This window comes from Arvicanthis niloticus, chromosome 2, assembly GCF_011762505.2.
Source record: "Arvicanthis niloticus isolate mArvNil1 chromosome 2, mArvNil1.pat.X, whole genome shotgun sequence".
Taxonomy (NCBI): Eukaryota; Metazoa; Chordata; class Mammalia; order Rodentia; family Muridae; genus Arvicanthis; species Arvicanthis niloticus.
Genome location: NC_047659.1, coordinates 67538437 through 67559101, shown reverse-complemented (window position 1 = coordinate 67559101; position 20665 = coordinate 67538437). Strand labels below are relative to the sequence as shown.

At 42.2% G+C, this 20665-nt stretch overlaps 1 protein-coding gene across 1 annotated transcript in view; it reads left to right on the top strand.

Annotated features, from left to right (window-relative positions):
- Hsd17b12 (hydroxysteroid 17-beta dehydrogenase 12) overlaps positions 1 to 10159 on the top strand; it is a 125194-nt gene extending 115035 nt beyond the window's left edge. The window contains exons 9-11 of the mRNA XM_034496243.2: positions 763 to 828; positions 8765 to 8914; positions 9188 to 10159. Of these exons, the coding sequence (XP_034352134.1) occupies positions 763 to 828; positions 8765 to 8914; positions 9188 to 9292 (321 nt within the window). The 3' untranslated portion in view covers positions 9293 to 10159. The remainder of the gene's footprint in view (positions 1 to 762; positions 829 to 8764; positions 8915 to 9187) is intronic.
- Positions 10160 to 20665: the final 10506 nt, after the last annotated feature.

The following is a 20665-nucleotide window of genomic DNA, read 5'->3' as shown; positions in this document are numbered from 1 at the left end:
AATAAGTAAATCATAATACATAACAGGAATGTATATGTCAGAGAAGGAAACATGCACAACACACCTTTTCATTGAGAAGATTCAGTCATTACTGTCTTATGAGTCCTGCATAGCCCCACAGCCCCCTGATCTTTCTGGGGGCTTTCTTGGTGGCTGAAACAGACTATCAGCATGTTTAATCAACGTCTTGTGTTGGATTCCAGTATCTGGAAATCTCCATGGAGGTTGACTCTTGCCAGTGAAGACCTTCATTGGGTTGTCATTGATCTTGGCATTTTAAGCCTGATACTGAGTCTGCATTGGAAAGGGGGCCGCATGGTTTCCAGGCGGTTTTACAGTTGCATTATCAGATGGGCTCTCACCCTCACTTCTCAGACCAAGCTCACAGGACCCAGCAGCAAAACAAAACTGAACAGAATTCACTCTGGGTTTCTGTTAAAGTGACAAATAGAAAGTAGAATTAAATCCTTTGTTATATAATGAAAAAAATTTTTTCTTTTCTTTGGAAAATAGTTTGGAGGAGGCTTTTCTCATTAAGTCAAAAATTGGCAAATGTTATTTTTGGTAAGATAATGTCATTTGTAGCAGAAAAGCCTCCTGAGGTTTTAAAGTGTTTTTATCTCTTCTGCATTTGAAGTGAAAGGAATGACTAGAAACAGTAGTGTTAAATGGTTAATTTATTATTTTGCTGTTTCCATGGCTACACACCAGGCAGACTGATGTAATAGATGTGTTTTCTTTCTCACCCCACCTCCCTCCCAGGCCTTTGTAGATTTCTTCTCTCAGTGCCTCCATGAGGAGTATAAGAGCAAGGGCATCTTTGTGCAGGTAAGTGGAGTTTGTTTCAGTTAAGTATCCCTGGTTTTGTGTGGTTTCCACAGCAACAGTTGCTGTCTTGGCAACGAAAGAAAATCACATTCCTCAGTAAGCGATTGTGACGTGAGCACTCCCTTAGAGACATGGTTTCTTTTCTCTCATGCTCTTAGGTCTAGATGTTTAAAAATTAGCCCCTCAAATTTTTAATAGGATACCTGAACTAGAACTAAATGTATACAGTTGAAGCATCATTATTGTAAATGCTCATAGTTTATTTCGAGACAATCTGACTCTTTAAAATTATGGTAGAAAATACATAACACAGAACTTAGGTTGTCAATATCTGCATGCAGCTCAGGTGCATGAGTGTACTCACCGTTGAGCAGTCACTGCCGCCATTCTTCTGGGACTTTCCTTCACCTCCCCAAACCGAAACTGAACACCGTTAAACGATAACTTTCCCTTCTCTTTCCCCAGTCCTTGGCAAGGACCATTTTATTTTCTGTCTCCCCACAGTTACCTGTTCTTAGTCCATCCAATGAATAGAATCATTCAGTGTTTGGTCTTCTGTGAGCAGATCACTTAGTATAGTATCTTAGGCTCATTTCATATAGCACAATGTGGGGATTGTGGTCAAGACAGTTAACCCATTTTTTCCCAGGTTGGTCTGGGGTTCAAATCCAGATCCATTTGCTATTAGAGTACTTGTTCCTACCCGTAGGCTACTGAACCCATTGTGCCCAGGAAATAATGAAGCCAGAAAGTGCTAGGCTGCTTGTGGCCCCTCTAGTTTATACATGTAGATAATCAAGATGGAGCTAAGGGTTATCTAGCTGTATTTTCTAAGACTTTTTATTTTCAGTAGTATTGGAGCTAAGTCACCCATCACAAGGAAGGGTAAGGTAAATGTTCCCTCATCTTTAGGTTCCACGAAAAGCCTGCTTCTTCCTATTCCTTTCCTAGCTTACTTCCTAGGAGTATCTAATGACTGCTTATTTGGTATTGTTTAGTTTTCAGCTCCTTGTTTTATAGGCTACATCTGGTAAGACAGGGTTTTGTAGAATCTTGTATTTTATGTCTTTGATGATACCATTTGTAGTGCTGGTAACTGGAATCCCCTTAGATTGGATTTTGGTAACAAGGAAGCCAGGTAACATTGGTAGGAGGTTAGGCTTCTGTGTGTTACACTGTTGTCTTTCTGGTGAGTCTGTTATTTGAGTCATTTTTAAGCCCCAGTGAGACTCAGCAGGAACTCCAAAGGTCCACTGGAAGGTCCCTGGAGGCTGTAGCTGGAAACTGTCCGTGTTTCAGGGCCACGGAGTAGTTAGCATTGCCATGTGAGCACGGAAGCAGTCCTGGTAGTATCAAGCCTGTCCCTTCTCTCATTTCACACAGTTTTCTTCAAAGGAAGTTTTCTTGGATTCTCTGCCTGATGTTAACCTGATATGACTAGAAACCATCCCCAAGCACATTAGTATTTGCCTTCTGAAATATTTTATTTTGATGACCCTGTGTTGTTTCCATTAGCAAATTTTAAAGTATTTAAGTTCGTCCATCATTGTCTTTCTTACTAAGATTCACTTGAGGTCTAAATTTAGAGTGAATTACTAAGAAAAGGAAAATTCATATTTATGAAGAAAAACCATGGCTATCCTACTGGGAAAATAACTCCCAGGATACTGAGTAGAGCAGAGAGCCCATGTTGAGCTGAAACTTACCTGCTTTTCTCTGGGTGGTGTTTCTGTCTTCCAGATTACGGACTTGGGGTTTGAGTGGCTTCCTCTACCTTCTATTCCATCCCATGGTTCTTGGGTCATCTCATTAACACACACATCAAGTAACCTCGTTAACACAGAGATTGGTACTGGTGGCTTCTCTTTACTGGCCTCAGGTGGCTGTGCCTGAAGCTTAGTATTGAGTTCAGACCCTGAGTTCTTGCTACTTATGTTCAGGCTAGAGTGGACCGTGTATTGTCCTCTGTGTGCTCTGCCCTGGGAAGTGCCCATGACTCATTGTCACAGTGTTTTCCTCAAAGCTAGTTTCCTTGGATCTCTGCCTGATATTAACCTGATATGACCAGAAGCCACCCCATAGCACCTCTTCAGGACTGTTCCACATTGCCTCCAAGCTCCTTTTGTCCCTGAGCACTGGAAGTCAGTCCATCTTCAACACTCAGGTTCCAGTTCATCTTCCCTGAGTCTGTATCTCAGGCCTTACACTCTGGATTATAATTTTCCTTCTTCTTCCCTGAACCTCACATGCTTCTGTCTGCTCCTGCTGGGCCTGCTCACCAACTGGCTTTTTGTTTGTTTATTTTATTGAGAGAGTTTATTACAGTATAGACCAGGCTGGCCTTGAACTCACAAAGCACCTGCCTCTGCCTCCTGCCTGCTGGGTAAAAGCCATATACCACCACTGTCCCACTGTCAGGTTGCAGTGTGTTCCTGAACAAAGCTGTTTACTTTGTTACAACAACCTCAGTGTTGCTAATATTCATATCCGTATTCTCTCTCTCTCTCTCTCTCTCTCTCTCTCTCTCTCTCTCTCTCTTTATTCCCCTCTCCTATTGAAGACCTATGGGGAAGAGCAAAAGGAATTTATGCATGCATCCTTCAAAGACTGAAACTCACATGAAATCTATGTGAGGAGAATGGGCCCTAGTCTGCCCTGTGCTCTCTAGCAGTCAGTAAATGCTGAGTAAGTGAGGAATAGCCAGGGCCAACTCAGCTCCCACAGTCCTCTTGGTTTTATTCCTAAGTCATTTTTATTAGAGATCATTTTAAAGCTATCTACAGAAAAAGAAAAACAGTTGAGCTAGGCAGTGGTAGCACACACTTTAACTCCAGCACTTGGGAGACAAAGGCAGGTTGATCTCTGAGTTCAAGGCTAGTCTGGTCCACAAAGCAAGCAAGTTTCAGGACAGCCAGGAATATACAGAGAAAACAGATATTTAAACACACCACCAATCAGTGGACCCTAAACAAGAGGCCTATGTATTATGTTTCACATTTCTCCAGTCAGGATGTATGTAGAGTGTATGCCAGTTTGGAATATGATAGCAAGAAAGGCAGACAGTGAACAAGAAACAGGAGCACAATGACCCCCTATAGCGACAGTGCTGTATCTCAGCAGGTGGAGAAAGGACAGGGAATTACTGATCCAGGTTTATATAACTCCGAGGCTGAAGGTCTGCAGTCCATCAGATCACTGAGCAGAAACAAGTCTATTCTGAAGATGTGTCCAGTCTGGCTACATCTCATGACATCACTGCTACTACTTTCATCTCAGGTGCCAGCCATTGTGTCTTACTCTGGACCATCTCTCTATCTGGCCTCCTGGGCTAGATAATCAGCTTGCCATTTAACTCAGTTAGAGCCATTTGGGAAGAAGGAACTTTAGTTGAGAAAAGGCCCCCACCAGATTGGCCTGTAGGGCATTTTCTTGATTGATGGAGGGAGGGAGGGCACCTCACAGTGGTTGGTGATTTAAGAAAACAGGCTGAGCAAATGATGAGAAGCAAGCCAATAAGCAGTGTTCTTCCATGGCTTATGCTTCAGTTCCTGACTTCATGTTCCTGCTCTGTTTAGTTTCCCATTCTGACTTTCCCAGATGATGGACTGACTATAACTGTAAGCTGAGATAAACCCTTTTCTCCCCAAGTTACTTATGGCCATGGTGTTTAACACAGCAATAGTATCACTAACTAGAACACCCCACTACTGCTGTCTTTGCTGATAGGCTCTAGTGTCTGCTCATTGTAGCCAGAGCTGATGAAGCAAAATCCAGTCATTTCACTTCCCTACTTAAAATTCCACCAAAGCTTCTCATGTCTTCAGATTAAAACTCTTGAGTTTTATGACCCATCATGCTTTGATTTCCGCCCTTGGCTGTTCACCTCAGTTTAAAAGACTCTGCGATCAGATATCTCTGGGCTAGCTTCCATCCCTTCTGTCAGAACATTACTTATATATGAACTTATCTAAGCCTAATTGCAGAAATAGTCTCTATTGTCACTGCTCTTTGCCCACATCCCTCTGTAAAATCAGAATCTGTTTTTTACATGATTATATCCCAAGTATCTAAACATCTTCTAGGAGACAATCAAATAAATTGTTAAATTGGGGGGATTGTGTAGTTTTGGTTCTCCCCCCTTTTTTTCCTGATAATACTAACATATATATTCCATATGTTTGAAGCCAAGTACTTTGTAGGATCAGTAGTCACCCAAAGAGTTCTTGTAACCCCTGAGTTAATCAAGAGGCTTTTATGGAAAGTTTCATATCTGCAAGTAGAGAACTGCAAGCAGCAGAGCTATACTGTACATGTTTAGTTGGCCGTATGTTTGGGAGGACTTCAGGTCCTAAGTGAAGAAAAATGAAAACACAGACTTAAAAGAAGTCAAGTTTCCCTAAACCTTAAGAATGTGTACAGGCTGGAAAGATAGCTCAGTCAGTGTGAAGGAAAGCTGGGTGTGTGCCTCTAACCCAGCTCTGGAGAAAGAAGGAAAGGTACGCAGGTTCCTGAAGCCTGTTGGCCAGCTTCAGGATCAACAAGCCCCAAAATATAATTTTTTTTTTTAATGTCCTAAAAAATAAAAGTGGAAAGTGATCAAAGAAAGACTCCTGCAAATACATAATATTTTCATCTCACAGGTACAAACATCACACACACCTTGGAAAAGACAGAAAACAAAGCAAACAACTGTGCTGACTAGCTGGCTGTCATTAGCTTACTGCTAAAACTGCCCTGCAGTTGGCTTTGCCTTGCTCTTTACTTTGCTGGACCAAAAGAAAGATGGAATCGAGGAGGGACCAAGTGAATCTAGAGAAGGGCACATTAACAACATTAGATGCCACAGGTAGAGCCTTGTTCAAAAGAGCAAAGCCTGCAACCCCTTGGTCCACATTTTCCTCAATCATTATCATGGACAGGTCTGATCATTTTTAGGTTTGAGAGGATATTTAGTTCATAGCTAGCTCTGCCAAGTTCTAAGACTCAGTGTTTGATTCTTTCGCGTCTGCCACGTGTCTTCAGGCATCCTTCTGCCCACCTGCCATGGCATCCAGTTGTAGTGCCTTCCTGCACTGAATCAAGATTCCACAGCACATGCTCTATGGAGACCGTAGTCTAAGCAATCTACTCCAGTGGATAAGAGGAGACCAACATACCAAATTGTGATCTCTGGGGGCTGTTTTATTTAATAAGCTGAGCACAGACATAGCTTCATCAGCTTTTGCCTTATGGCCTAACTAATTATTTCCAGTTTGAGATTCTAATTTTGGAAATCAGGATATTTGCCCACAGCTGTGGCTGTCAGAGTCAGGCTGTTTCTGAGAGGGCAAAACTTGTAATGGTGACTTATTGGGTATAAGTGACTTTTTAAGTTTTATTGCTTTGAAAACGTTCTGTAAAAGTATAGATGTATTTCAGATTTGTTTCCTAGACTCCTTTCCTGCATAAGCAGAGGATGGATTGATTATTGTTTCTTAGGCATTTACTTTGATGGCTTTTGACATAAAAGATTAACTTACTTTCTTCATAAACTTCACATATTCCTTCTAACACCCTTCACAGCTTTCCTGAGGCAGATGATCTTGCTTAGGTTTCAGAATATTTAAAATGCTGGCTCATTTTAAATGACTACGGTCCTTAGTACTGTTTAGTGCTCTGCAGCTCTGCATTGAATTGCTATTCCACACCGCCTTCAGTCCACACTGCCCTGCTGTGTACCTCGTGCTGTTCTCAGCACTGAGACTGGAGGTGATATGACTGTCCTCTTGAGTTTGTGTTCAAGAACTTGCCTAGTGTTTGGACTTGTTTTCTTTTGGACTACACCGAACTCCTAAACATGCCTTGCTGTTCCGCACTGTTCTTTTCTGCTCCCATTGTTCCTTTATGTCGGTATCTAGCTGACTCCTCAGCTTTCTTTAGGGCTAACGCCCAAAGCCCTGCCTCCTCTCTGAACCCATCATACTTCAGTAGGCCACTGATGGACGCCTTGATTTTATATCCAGGGTAGCTGTACACAGCCTTTCAGCTTAGAATTTCCATTCCTTAGTTGGGAAAATATAACTTGACTAGGAATTCCCAAGTACGCATGTCTTTCTCCACCCCCAGTAGCTGGAGGTTCCTTCAGAACCCCACCACATGCTAGCTGAACCCTAAAGCCATGCGTTATCTTGTGGTGCCACCATGTGGTTCAGTCAGGCAATGCAACTGAATGCTGCAGTATCAAAGTCCAGTTTATGCTGCTTATGTTTTCTGAATGGGCAGAAAGATGGATGAAAGAAAAGTTCAAAGCATTCTGCACAAGTGAAAGACATAGTTACAGACTGGCTTTAACTCTAGAGCTCAAGACTTCCCAGCACCCCTTGTGCACTGTGTTCTCTGGGAAGGCCTTACATATAACCAGAAAGCACGTAGCAAAAAAGATGAGGGAAGCTGTACACATGATATTGTTACCTGCTTTCAGAGCTTACCCATGGGTCTGTGCTGCTCAGCTCTTTAGGTGGTGGACAAACAACATAACAATTGGACCACACAGTTCAGAGTCTGTCAGCCTGAGACTTGGCCAGTCTGCCTTCATGCTAATGAAACAACATGGACAAAAGACTTGACAAAACATCTTTCTCATTAAAAAGGGATGCACACTAATAGTCCCAATAAATACATCCTCAGAAGTCATTACATACTCAGTCACCCCAGCTGCTGGTGTGCTCTACTGACTAGTGACTCAGTGTGGGCTTGCATCCTGTAGGATGAGGAAGGTGGAGGATGGCCCCAGGTAGATTCTGAATTAATGGGTTGAAGGCTCAGCTCTCACAGTAAAGGTGGTGAGCTGTATTCTTTGACTTATACTTGGGAGTGAGAAGAATACAGAATTATGTATGAAAAAATATACATATAAACAAATCTCCAAAGAGATGTGGGGCTGTTCCTTCCAGTCTCAGCAGTAAAGAAATTCTAAGTATGGAGAGACCTCAGCTTTATTTGTAATGAGAGCATTTTTTTTCCATTTCAACCACATGTTGAACTGTTCATTTTTCTTAAATAGCATTGCCGGCGGACCTCACCCCTTCTTCTCACACTGAGAGAGGAACGAGGGCTTGCTGAGCTGCTGTACACCTGACATCCTTTGTATCACAGAAGAACCTCTCTACTATGACTCCCAGAACTCATTATAATGCGGGTTCTTTGTGTTCTGTGTCGTGTCACAGCCAAAACACAGAGTGTATATGCAGTAGAGAACCTCACATTTGTGAAATGCCTGGAAAAGCTCATGTTTAGATTCACACCCACATCTGTCCTATCAAGTGACTTCTAGTCACCCAGGCTATTTTCTTATTACCTTATTATTATCTCTTCCCAAAACAGAAGGAGGCAAAAAAAGATGTGGTCCCATGTTAACATTAGCAGTTTATAAAACTTCAGGAGTAGCACATTAAAACACCAGGGAAGAGAAGTGGTGACCAAAGCCAGGAAAGTGGAATGTCACCTGTGAAGGACTAAAGTTCGTAGAACACGCATAATTCATCATGAATGATGGAGCAGCAGAAACGTCATGCTGCTTGACTGCACAGCAGAGTTCCTCTTGACCAGGATAGGAAGGACAACCCAAGCCTCAGCTGCCCATTCCTTTCCTTGTAAAGATTCAGAAATGCTGGCTTATGCTCTGTTTCATTTTCCCAGCCTCCAATTCTATTTTACCCAGAGGTCATCACTGTATGACAGTTCATGTTTTTGCTATTATATGTTCTGTGAAAAGTTGGCTTTAGAGCAGCAGGACTCTCCCACTTCTCTAAAGATACGCACTCCAGATCTCATGAGGATGCTTCTCCTGTCAGCAACAGTCAGGCAGGCATCTTGCTCAGTTCTGAGTTGGTAGCCTTCCTAATCAATGGCATGTTTTGTTTCTTTTCTCTTTTTGTATGGGGGTGGTTCCTTCTAGAGCGTCCTGCCATACTTTGTAGCTACAAAAATGGCAAAAATACGGAAGCCGACCTTGGATAAGCCTTCTGCAGAGACATTTGTGAAGTCTGCAATTAAAACAGTAGGTTTGCAGACCCGAACCACCGGCTACATGATCCATGCTCTCTTGGTATGTACATTTCTAAATCTTAGCCATATTTTCCAATTTGGGCTTTTCTTTCTCTATGATTTGTTAGCATTAAGACATATACTTTCCAGACAAGGTGGGGTACATCTTTAATCCTAAAAATGACATTTATATTTTATTTCAAACTGTATACCTAAGAACCTTAAGATCTCTGTAAATAATAATGTAGAGAAATGGAAGGTGGCAGATAGGCTTCCCTTAAGTTTAACTCAGTTGTGAGCTGTGCTTATAAATCTCCCCCATTTTTTTCTCTAGGGCTCAATAAACTCAATCTTGCCTCGTTGGATTTATTTTAAAATAACCATGGGTTTCAACAAGTCTTTGCGGAATCGATATCTGAAGAAAACCAAGAAGAACTAAGTGCTGCTGAGTCATTGAGCCCCTTGGCCAGATGCTTGACCTGTGCCTGCATACCAGGCAGTCACCTGCCTGTCCCCAGAATCTCTACTGCCATCTCAGTAATTACTAACATGGCATAGTTGTCGGAAAAAAAATTCCTTTTAGAGGCTTCTAACATATTCTAGATATAACCAGGAGTAATTTGAAGTCTAATGTAAATGTTCTTGGCAAATGTATGTAGAGCACTTTGATAGAAAGGAACAAATAACAGAGGTAGACGCAGACCCATCTGGCCCAGAATGCCAATGATCACGTTATATTTGGTCTGGAACCTACTAAAATGTAATGGCTAGCTACTTTTTTATGTTTAACATTAGAGGGAATGGGGCTTAGTTAACTTGCTGTGGGCAGATACAATGCAGTTTACACCAATTTCTGTAAGGTTTTCTAAAGGTATGTTCCAGTTTACATATTTATATGGAACTGGTCTTCTCAAAAGAAGCTAAGACATGAAGAGAATTGAAACACAGAATTCTTTCTAACACATAAGTGCACAAAATGTTATTCTTGGAACACACATTATGTCTGCTCTGTTCAAATGTATGTAAATACTGAATGCTATATAGTGTGACTGAAATGTAAAGGTAAGTGGGCCAAAGTGTATGTCAAGACCAACAACATCCTGTGGTGACTCGAGATCCAGGAAAGCAGCCTGTGTGGGCATCCAGTGTTCGTTATATCTTCACTGCACCCATATTACTTGGCTAGGATGACAGACTCCTTCTGTGGTAGTAAGGGGTCATAGAAACATGTTTTTTCTAAGTTGGTGTCTCATATTTAGAATTCATATATCTGCTTTTAATAAAAGATGTAACCGTGGTGTTGAAATGGAAGTATATATTTTTTTAAATTTTTTATTTAATGTATGTGAGTACACTGCAGCTGTCTTCAGACACACCAGAAGACGGCATTGAATCCCATTACAGATGGTTGTAAGCCACCATGTAGTTACTGGGAATTGAACTCAGGACCTCTGGAAGAGTAAGTGCTCCTAACTGCTGAGCCATCTCTCCAGCCCCCAAAGTGTATTCTTGATGGGGGAAAATAAAGCCACAGTTACACTGCCTTAAAGTAAGCTAAGGCTGACTACAGGTGTCAAAGCATGCACAAAGAAGAGTTAGTTCTACAAAATGTTCAATTGGACACTCATTGTGTGCATAGGTTTCATTCAATTCCTAGTTTGAAAGACCACCAAATCTACTTAAAATTTTAATTGAAGTATTTAAGTATTTCAAACCGCTAGTTTCATAAGCTAGTGAAACAGTTCCCCAAACCCAAACATATACACATAAAAAAAAAATCGCTATCTGCTCCGAAAATCACTATGTAAAACTATTCTATCAGTCCTCAATTAGGTTGCACATAATCTCAGAATATAGCATAGCCATTTAAATCACATACATTTAGCTTTCTGAAAAGCACCTGTTTGCCCCTTTTCCCCATCATTTTGCTGTAAAACTGGTAACCTGATTGCTGTCTTCTTTGTGCTTCTACTCTGGCTGCTCTGGTAGTTTTGGTTGAGAGATGGCGGGGCAGGTTCTCACCTATAGGCAAAAAGGGGAAAGGTTTCTCTACAAGCATAATATGCTGCAGGGTGCAAACTCTGTTTCCTGTGCCAGTAAGAAGGTAGCTGTAATCCTAGCTGGGAGGCCCTTTAGCAGCTTCAGAACTTTCCTGTTCTGGCTTTCTGCTGTAACGTGTCACACATTCTCTTGTGTTTTACACTCAGTGAAGCTGATGACAAGAAAACATACATTTCAAGTGCCTTGAAAGAAAAGTTTTAATAAAACCATGTGCTCAAAGTCATTAACAGTGAAGCATTTTGTAGAGTCATGAAGTTCAGCTTTCTGTTGACAACTTGGCATTCTCTGTGTTCTAACGCACTAGGTCTCATGTATCCTATACTGGCCTCAGACTCACTTTGTAGCTGAGAATGGCCTTGGTCTTGGAATCCTCCTGCCTCTACCTCATGAGTGCTGGTGATAAAGGTATGGATACCTCCTGGTTCTCTTAAGTTAATTTTTTATACCTTTGCTCTTGATGGTCCTGGAGACTGAACTCAGTGCCTTACCACTGACCTGTGTCCCTAGCATCACCTGTTTGATACCAGCCTGGGCTAGAGAAAAATACTTTTTTTTTTTTTTTTTTTTTTTTTTTTGAGAATTTCACATATGTACACCATGAGCTATGATCATATCTGCCCCCATCACCATTTTCCAACTCTCTCTGCATTCTCTCAACACATCCCACTCCCAACTTCAAATTTTTATTTTTGCAAGATCTCCCAGAAGGGGGCACACTTTAATGTTGCCGTTACTAAGACATTTTTTTTTCCTTTATTTTTTTTCATTTTTATTTTTATTTTGTGTGTATGGATATTTTGCCTGCATGCATGTCAGTGTACCATGTGTGTGCCTGGTGCCTAAAGAAGCTGGAAGGAGGGTATTAGATCTCATGGAATTGAAGTTACAGAGTGCCATGCTGGTGCTGGGAATTGAACCCAGGTCCTTTGGGAAAGCAGCCAGTGCTCTTAACTGCTGAGCCGTTTCTCCAGCCCCCATTAAGACAATTTTCTGTTTATACAGCTTGTTGTGCACAAAGACATTTAAGCCTACACTGCACCCCAAACAAAATGCATGACCTGAATCTGATCAAAAAGTAGCAAGGATGTAGAAGTAACAGAAAAAAACTGAGTCAAGGAGTATTCTACAGAATTCTGAACCTAGCCAGGAGCATGGTTTTGCACACATGTAATCCCTGTACATGGGCTGCTGAGGCAAGAGGCTCCATGTTCTAGGCCAGCCTGAAGTACATTCAGAGCTGATGTCTCATGAGCCTATATTTGTCAAAAGTTTCAAATTTCAAGTGAGGCTGAAGAGATGTGACAGCTGAGTATGTAGTTCTCTGTTGGATCCTCTTCAGTATCCGTTATGTTTAGTTTAACACAAGATAAAATTTGAGTAAAAGTAAATTAGCTCCCCAAATTTGGATTAAAATATTTTGGTAACTTGATTAAAACACCTCTACTTCACCCCTGTTTTAAGTATGCTGTGATATTTTTTAGGGAAAATGGAACATTGTGCAGCTAAATAACCAAAAAATCGTACTAAAATACATGCAGAGGGAGTGATAGCCCAAAGCCCAGTGTTAACATGTAGAAAGGCTAGCTGAAAATATTTGTAAATATTTGTACTGGTTGTGATTTTCCTGTAAATAAGGAATTTCAAAATGAAATCTAAGTAGCTTCTGTTAACACCCAACTAGCTACAAAGGGTCAGGCAGGCTGTTGGTTGGTTCCTTTGGCTCAGCCAGCCACCTGGTAGTTAGGAACCCTCTCTCCTGTCTCACAAGCACCAAACAATACCTTTGAAGTACTAGGAACCTAGCCTGTTATAGAGTGTTGCTACAGTACTGTGCTGAATAACAGCCCTCAGGCACTGCCCTCCCACGTCACCTTACAAGGAAAGGGTCTTTGCAGATGTGGTTAAGGATCTTGAGAAGGGGAGATGCTGAGGAAGATTTTCTGAATGAGCCCTAAGCACAATCCGAGTATGTGCAGTAAGAGACACTGGTGCTAACAGACAGGGACCGAGGCAGCGAGGCCATGGAAGTAATGGTTACAGTGACAAGACTACAAGCCACATGATGCTGACAGCCACAAGAAGCCAGCCAGCCAGAGAGTTCTTCCCCAGGAATTCTGGAGAACAAAGGATCTGCCAACAACTTCATTTCTGAGTAGTGACACAGGTTTGGGCCTATTTTGATCATATCCCTCATTGTCCTTTTATGCCTTTCCAGTCCCACAAAACCCCTTCTTCCAAGTCCCCTCCTAATTTCATGTCCTTGTGTGTGTCCCTGAATATATGCGTGTGTGTGTGTGTGTGTGTGTGTGTGTGTGTTTCTCTTGGTGAATTATGATACATTTCTGTTGTCTTAAATGACTGGCTTTGTGATCACTTGTTAAAGTTGGCCCAGAAAGCTAATACAAGTGGCCATCTGTTTCTGCCCAATAGACACTTTGAATCTTATTTGTGTCCAGGTATGGACAGTGTTTTTAAATGTCCCAAATGTACTTAAAAGGGTTTATTTTTCTGTTCTTGCTCAAATAAATGGCCCCCACGTGTGCTCATGCAGGCAACCCCAATTAAGCTCAGTGACACACACACAGACATAAAATAGGAGGGGACATGGGAAGATAGAGTTCAGTGGGACTGGAAGGGCTTGTGAGGAGAATGGAGGATATGATCAAAGTACATTATATGAGATTTTATTTGGGGGGGGAAGGTTTAGATAACAGTAAGGATGAATTAAAAGTTTGCAAGGAATCATAGTCTTAACTACCTAAAAGTAGATAATAGAGCTTGCCAGTCTGTTCATACGCATATATAGATGAAATGCAATTTTCCCATCTGGGTTAACAGTGCTCTTCCCAGAAGCCATAAACTATCTAACAAACCGCCCAACACCAGGAGTAAGAAACCTTTTGAATTGTTGGTCAGGGTTGTCTGTGATACTCTTAAAACATAGGCTATTGTTATTGTCCTTAGCTCTAGAGGTGAAGGATAAGTCCCTACTGCTGAAGACACCATGCACCTTAGACACAAGATCCCGTGGATCCCAAATGGATCCAACCTAAAAATGCCTTCCTGAGGAAAAGCTTTCATGGCTACTAAAGATGCCATGCAAAGGAACCAACAGCTCTCTGTTGAACTTAAGACCTCTCAAGGAGGGAAATCATGTTTGGTACCAGAAACCTGGACTGGCGAAGGCCTGGATCTTGGAAGAGAACTTAGAAATGCCATTTTATGAAAGGAGCACAGTCCTTGACTATATTTTAAATATTTGTCCTTTCGTATACAGGTAAGTGTAGTTCTCAGCCCTCATCAAGGAAATTTTTCTTGGCAACATAAGGAGACCATTACACACTACCACAAGTAATCAGAATGCAAAGTTGTGGGGCCCAGCTTAATCTGATGGATCTATGACACAACTCCTGCCCCAAAGGCTCTGGGGACATTGCAGAAGAGGGGCTGGAAGGAGTGTAAGAGCCAGAGGAACAGGAAGTTGTCTGTGAGTGTGTCCAAGAAATGTCAAGAGCTGCACCATGAATTTTTACCAACATGGCTGCCTAAGCAAGACTTGAAGAAGGGCACTAATCTCTCCCTGCCTTTGCTGGTGGTGTTTAGTACTGTATGCTCATCAGCCATTTTCATTATTTTTTTCTCTCAAGTTTGTGCTTAAGTTCTGTAAGCCAAATAAATCTTCAGCAATTTCATTGGGCAATTTCCACATTCCAAAAGCTGATTCCTTCCATTTGCACTTTAGTATTTCTATAATGTACTTACTCCTATCATTTTGAGCTATTAATTTCTCTTTTTTTTACATATAGTGCATGCAGATGTGTGTGTACATATATGTAACCCAGAGTGCTTGTGTGAAGGTCATTGGACAACTTGTAGAAATCAAGTCTGTCTACCATGTGGGTTATCAGAATTGAACTCAGATCCTCAAGCTTGGCAGCGAGCACCCTTTCCTGCTGAGCCTTCTTCCCTGGCCCTCTGTTTTGGTTTTTTTTTTTGTTTTGTTTTGTTTTTTTTGTTTTGTTTTGTTTTGTTTTGTTTTTTCCCTGCTGCTTGGTGCAGAGCCATGTATTCTCCTTTTTATTGGTTCCCTGTCTGTGTCTACTAAATTGAAAGTTGTATATAGTTTCTTCTGATGTTCCCTCCTGAGCTTTCCGGGTCTCTTTTTGGAGCCCAGTCCAAGTGGAAATTCTCTGGTCTCTGGATGCCCTCTTTCATCATAAGGACTTAAGAACGTGGTCACTCAAAGCAGCCCATTCCTGATTGCATATGATTGTGAACCGAAATTCAAATCTCTGTTTTTAAAATCCCATGTATTGATGTGTGTGTGTGTGTGTGTGTGTGTGTGTGTGTGTGTGTGTGTGTGTGTGTGTAAAATGACCAGCCTGGGGAAGATGGTTCATTCTATAAGGTGCTTGTCTTGCAAACCAAATGTCTGCCCCCTAGAAATTGTATGGAAGTGCCCAGCTGTGGCAGCATGCACTTGACACCCCGTGCTGGGGAGACAGGACATAAAGGCTCTCTGGTGAGCCCCTCCACCCATCCTACTTGGTAAACCCCATGCCAAGGAGAAACTCTGTCTCAAAGCTGACAGACAATATTCCTGAGGCTGACACCTTATGTTGTTGGGCCTCTATACACATATGCTCGCCTCACAGGTGCATAAAAATAGTCAGTTGCTTACCAGTTCCTCACATTTCCCTTGTCACCCCAGACCTTTTATTGGCATCACTTTTTTTTACTGGTATTTCAAATAGTGCTGTGATTTAGAATGAATGGCTTCTCCAGCTTCACTGAGTCCAGCAGTTAGTATCAGGTGTTGTCAAGTAAGAGGTGACACCTGATTTGCTGGTCCCAGGTTTTATGCAGATGGATCAGACTGTGCAATTTTTATTAATTGACTTGGTTTGAAATGTTTCCAGATTCATGTCCTTTTTTCATTTCTGCAAGGTGATGAGACATTATCTCCTTGTCTCCATCTGGGACTCCTGCTCACCGCCAGCTCTTTATCCTGCTGATGTCTCACATGCTCTCAGATCCCCTCTTGTCACTCTTGAATCTAACAGGCACAGCTTTCAGTCCAGCTGTGGTCACCAGGGTTCTAATTGTTTGATTCTCTTCCACATTCACTTTCCTTATTAGGCCAGCCCCTTTGTATTGCTCCTCATTTTAAAGTTCACTGCTCACAAAATAGATTCTGGGTTTTGTTTTGGTACTTACTGTTGTTTTTTCTTTGGGGGAGTGTTTTGATTTTTCTTGTTTTTCTTTTTGAGAGAGAGAGGAAGAGAGAGAGAGAATGAGATCATAAAGTTAGATGGGTCAAGGATGTAATATTATTACCAAAATACACAGAATAAAATTTTTAAATTTTTTCAAGTTTTAAAAAATTCAGGGGGTGGGGATTTAGCTCAGTGGTAGAGCACTTGCCTAGCAAGTGCAAGGCCCTGGGTTTGGTCCTCTGAAAAGAAAAAAATTCAGTGTTCAGGGGTAGGCTGTCAGTATATAATTCAGTGGCAGAGCATTTGCTTAGTATTGATGGGGTCCTGGGTTCCATTCTGCACCACACAAAATACTAGTTAATAAACAAATACAATTTGGTATGCACTGCATATGTAACTTAATACATTGGTACTCTTACTGTCAGTGTCTAGCAGTTCTAACAGCTTTAATTTCTGTTGTTATTGTTGGCTTTTTGAGGCAAGATCTTTCTATGTAGCACTGCCTGGGCTGGAACTCGCTTATGTAGCCCAGGCTAGTTTAAAACTCTAAAGTTATAGACATCCACCACCCTGCCAGGCTTTAGTTCTTCAGTGTCTAAATACAGTGTTTGTATTCCTTGTGGTTTATTTTATTTGTTGTTTGCCTTTTTTTTTTTTTTGTAATCTATTTCTTTAAATGTAATCATTTTCATGTCAAAAGTGTGGGAGTGGGTTCACTTATGCATGCATATGTATGTGTGGGTGTGCATGCTAGAGCACGTGTGGCAGTCAGAAGACAATTATAGAGCTGGTTGTCCACATTTATGAGTCCCAGAGATTGAACTCTGGTCACTAAATTTGCTTAGCAAGTGTCTTTCCCTGCTGAGCCATCTTAATGGTCTTGGTCTTTGGTCTTTGGTCTTTGGTGTGTGTGTGTGTGTGTGTGTGTGTGTGTGTGTGTGTGTGTGTTGTGCATGCATGCACATGTACACATACTACATATGCAGTGGTGCCCTCAAGAGCCAGAGGAGAAGTTATATGTGACTGTGAGGAGGCACTTGATACAAGTGCTGGGAATGGAACTTGGGTCCTGGACAAGAGCAGCAGACTCCCTTACTGGCTGAGCCACAGTATTTCCAGCCCTGTCATTTTCTGTTCTGAAGTCCTGTTGGTCCTCCTGTGTTCTCCAGGAGCACTCTGAGGGCTCTGCTGGGATACTTCCTTTGCAGCTTTCTTTCTCCTTTCCTGAGCCCAGGACCTCTGACGACCTGACAGCACTCCATTCCCTTGCCAGGCATCTGTCTGAGCTCAGCTTCTGCTTTCTAGAGATATCAGTGATTGGTCTCCAGTCCCCACACTGGATTTCAGCATGATCTTCAAGGGGAACATGCCACGTTCCCACTGCTCACTGCTCACAGCTCACAGCTCTTCAGTATGTTTTTCCCCTTTTGGTTTTATGAGTGTTCTGGCCCTTAAGAGATCTAACAGGTTTCTTGTGACCTGTTAGATGTTCTTGTGACCATCTAGCCTTGCATAGATGCTCAGAGGGTTAACGGATTTGTTCTGCAGAAATTTAGGTCTGGTCTAATTATTTGTTTTGTGTTTTAATAGGTTGGGATTTAGTCTGATACAAGCAATCAGATGTAGCAGAAACAGCATCCAGCTGGCACTCACTGGGTTGAGCCCTCGGTACTTCCCACCTAACTTCCATGAAGCTCGGTCCCCTGCCACTGAGTTTTCCTCCTCTTCCTCTTCCTCTTCCCCTCCCTTTCCCTCTCCCCTTTCTTTTCTCCCTCCTCATTTTCTTAGTTTGGATGTTTTGCTAGCCTCTTTCTATTAGTGTAAAAATGTTTAAATACCTGAGGCAGTCAACTGCAGCAGAGGAAAGGTTTATTTGCATTCATAATTGTAATGTTTAATAAGATTTATTTTTATTTTATGTGTATGGATGTTTTGTCTGCATGTAGAATTGAACGTCAGTGCCAGAGGAGGGCATCAGATCATCTGGAGCTGGACTTTACAGGTGGTTTTGAGCCATGTGGGTGTGGGACGTCAACCCTGAGTCCTCTGCATGAGCAGCAAGTGCTCTTGACTCTGAAGCCTTCTCTCCAGCTCTCTTTTACTCTTTGGAATTTTGCCTTTTCAGGAGTTTTAGGTTGGCAGGACCCTACAGTGTGCAGCCTTTCAGCCTGGCTTCCAGGTTCACTTTGTGAACATGCATTGAAGCTTCATTCATGTCTTCTGAGGCCATGCTTAATATCACAGAGTAACATTGTGTTCTGGATGTCCCACCATTTGTTAGTCATTTACCTACTGAAGGCTATCCTGATTGCTTCTGACCTGGGTACTATCAACTGTGAGATGTTTGCCCTTGGGGTCACATGGCTGTGGGTCATGGCCCCTGTTCAACCTCATGACATCCTGTACCACATTCACTAATCCTGAAAAGAATAAAAACTCAATCCAAAGTACCATTTGTTCTATATGTGTACCACTTTGCACCATTCTCAAGTTTTAAAAAAAAAAATCAAGTTGAAGCATTGAAAGTCTGAGACTAATTAAAGATCATTTAAGACTTCGTTAAGTATATTCAGGGGTACCAACTCTGATCTGCCTTCAATTAAAATTCATAGTACAGTTCTTGGCTTTGAGTAGAGACTAAGGGGGACCTATGGTGTGAGTTCTATCTAGTTCAGTCCCTAAGCCTACATAAAGTGGGGCCAGTGGCCATGAATTCTTAGAGCATAATCTTTCTTAGTAATATCTAAGTTATTTTAGGGCCACATTCTAGAACCTTCTTGGGACCAGTGAGAGGGCTCAGTCATTAAAGGGCTTGTTGTCAAGGCTGGTGACCTGAGGATGATCCCAGGGTCCCACATGGTGAAAGGGAACTGACTACCATGGGCAGTCCTCTGACTTCCGTGTGTGTGTGTGTGTGTGTGTGTGTGTGTGTGTGTGTACAAAATTAATTGAATAAAAATAAATAAAGCCTTTAGTGAACACTGTCGCCACTCAGAATCTTCACTGTTCCCTAGATTTTTTACTGCTCTCTGTAGTCTCAGTTCAGTGAGACTGTTAACTGCTCCCTGTAGCTTAGGGCTGTGTCTTTTCAGCATATACAGTCATGATAGCACTGCCAGGTCCAAGTCCCTGCTGGACTCTGGGGAAGCACCCTCAACCCTTCAAAGTTGCTTAGAATTGGTGGAGACTTGAAAGCCTCATGGTGATCATTCTCCAGGACCAGCAAGATCCCTTCCTACAGTCCTTCAAGCTGGGAATTGCTGAGTCCCAGACAATGGGGGGCTCTCTCCATCATAACTTTCCCTGGCAGCTGTGAGCATAGTGTGCCATTATTTTCCTTGGTTTGGACTTCCTCGGGAATATAGCAGCAGGCACTCCACATGCTACATGGGATTGAAACAGGGAGGTTTGCCAAGGCTCTGGTGTGAAAATCAGCATCTGAAAGTCAGTTTGTATGTACCTCACTCGGCACCATATGTAAGAGCCAGCAGCCCTTAAAGCATCTATTTGTTTGGCCAGCCAGGGACTGGGATAATGATTGAATGAAGAGTGGTCCCCTGCAGAAACCAAGCATCTGCAAAAGGTACAGAGCACTCTGCAGGTGCTTACTACACCTGCAGCAAGGTGTTAGACATGCAAATTGCTGAGTGTTCCCAGAACTACTGACCAAAATCATGATGGGGCCTGGAATATGCAATTTTTTTCTGAAGTTTTAAAAATTTATTATTTGAGAAAGGATTTTGTACATGTAGCCAGTATGTCTTGATTACATCCCCAACCCTCCTTTCCCACTCCCACACACCCACCAGGACCATCATATCTACTTCCCAAGTTCAGGTCTGCTTTTTTTTTCCCCCTTGGGGCAAGGTTTCTCAGTGTAGCCCTGGCTGGCCTGCAACTTGCTAAATAGACCAGGCTAGCCTTGAACTTACAGAAATACACCTTCTTCTCATTTTTAAAATACTTACTGTTTTTATTTATATGTATTCATGCATGCCTATGTGTGCATTATGTGTGTGCTTGTATCTGTTGAGGTGCTGAATCTTATAGGGTTACAGGCAGTTGTGAGCCATGTGATGTGGGTGCTGGGAACCAAACTAAGGTCCTCTGCAAGAGCAGTAACTCTTAATGGCTGACCCATCTCTCCAGCCCCGTCTTTTTCATTAATTAATCAAACCCACTGAATTCAGTTTGTGCTGCCCACGTGCACATCTGCCAAGATCTGAGTAATCCACTGGTGTCCTCACCCCCAAGGAAAGATGACTTTCCCTTCCTCAACAGTCATTATCTGCCCATAGCGCCACACTTAGGGGACAGGAGTGGGGGTAATATGGGTTTTTGAAACTATTTTCATTCTAAATTACATGTATGTGTCTGTATGTGCATGTGTGCACATGCATGTAGGTGGCCACAGAAGCCAGAAGTATGGGGTGCCTCTGGAGCTGGAGTTAAGGAGTTGTAAACTGCTTGACATGGGTGCTTTGAATTAAACTCTGGTCTTCTGGAAGAGCAGTTTGTTTTCTTAATTGCTGAGC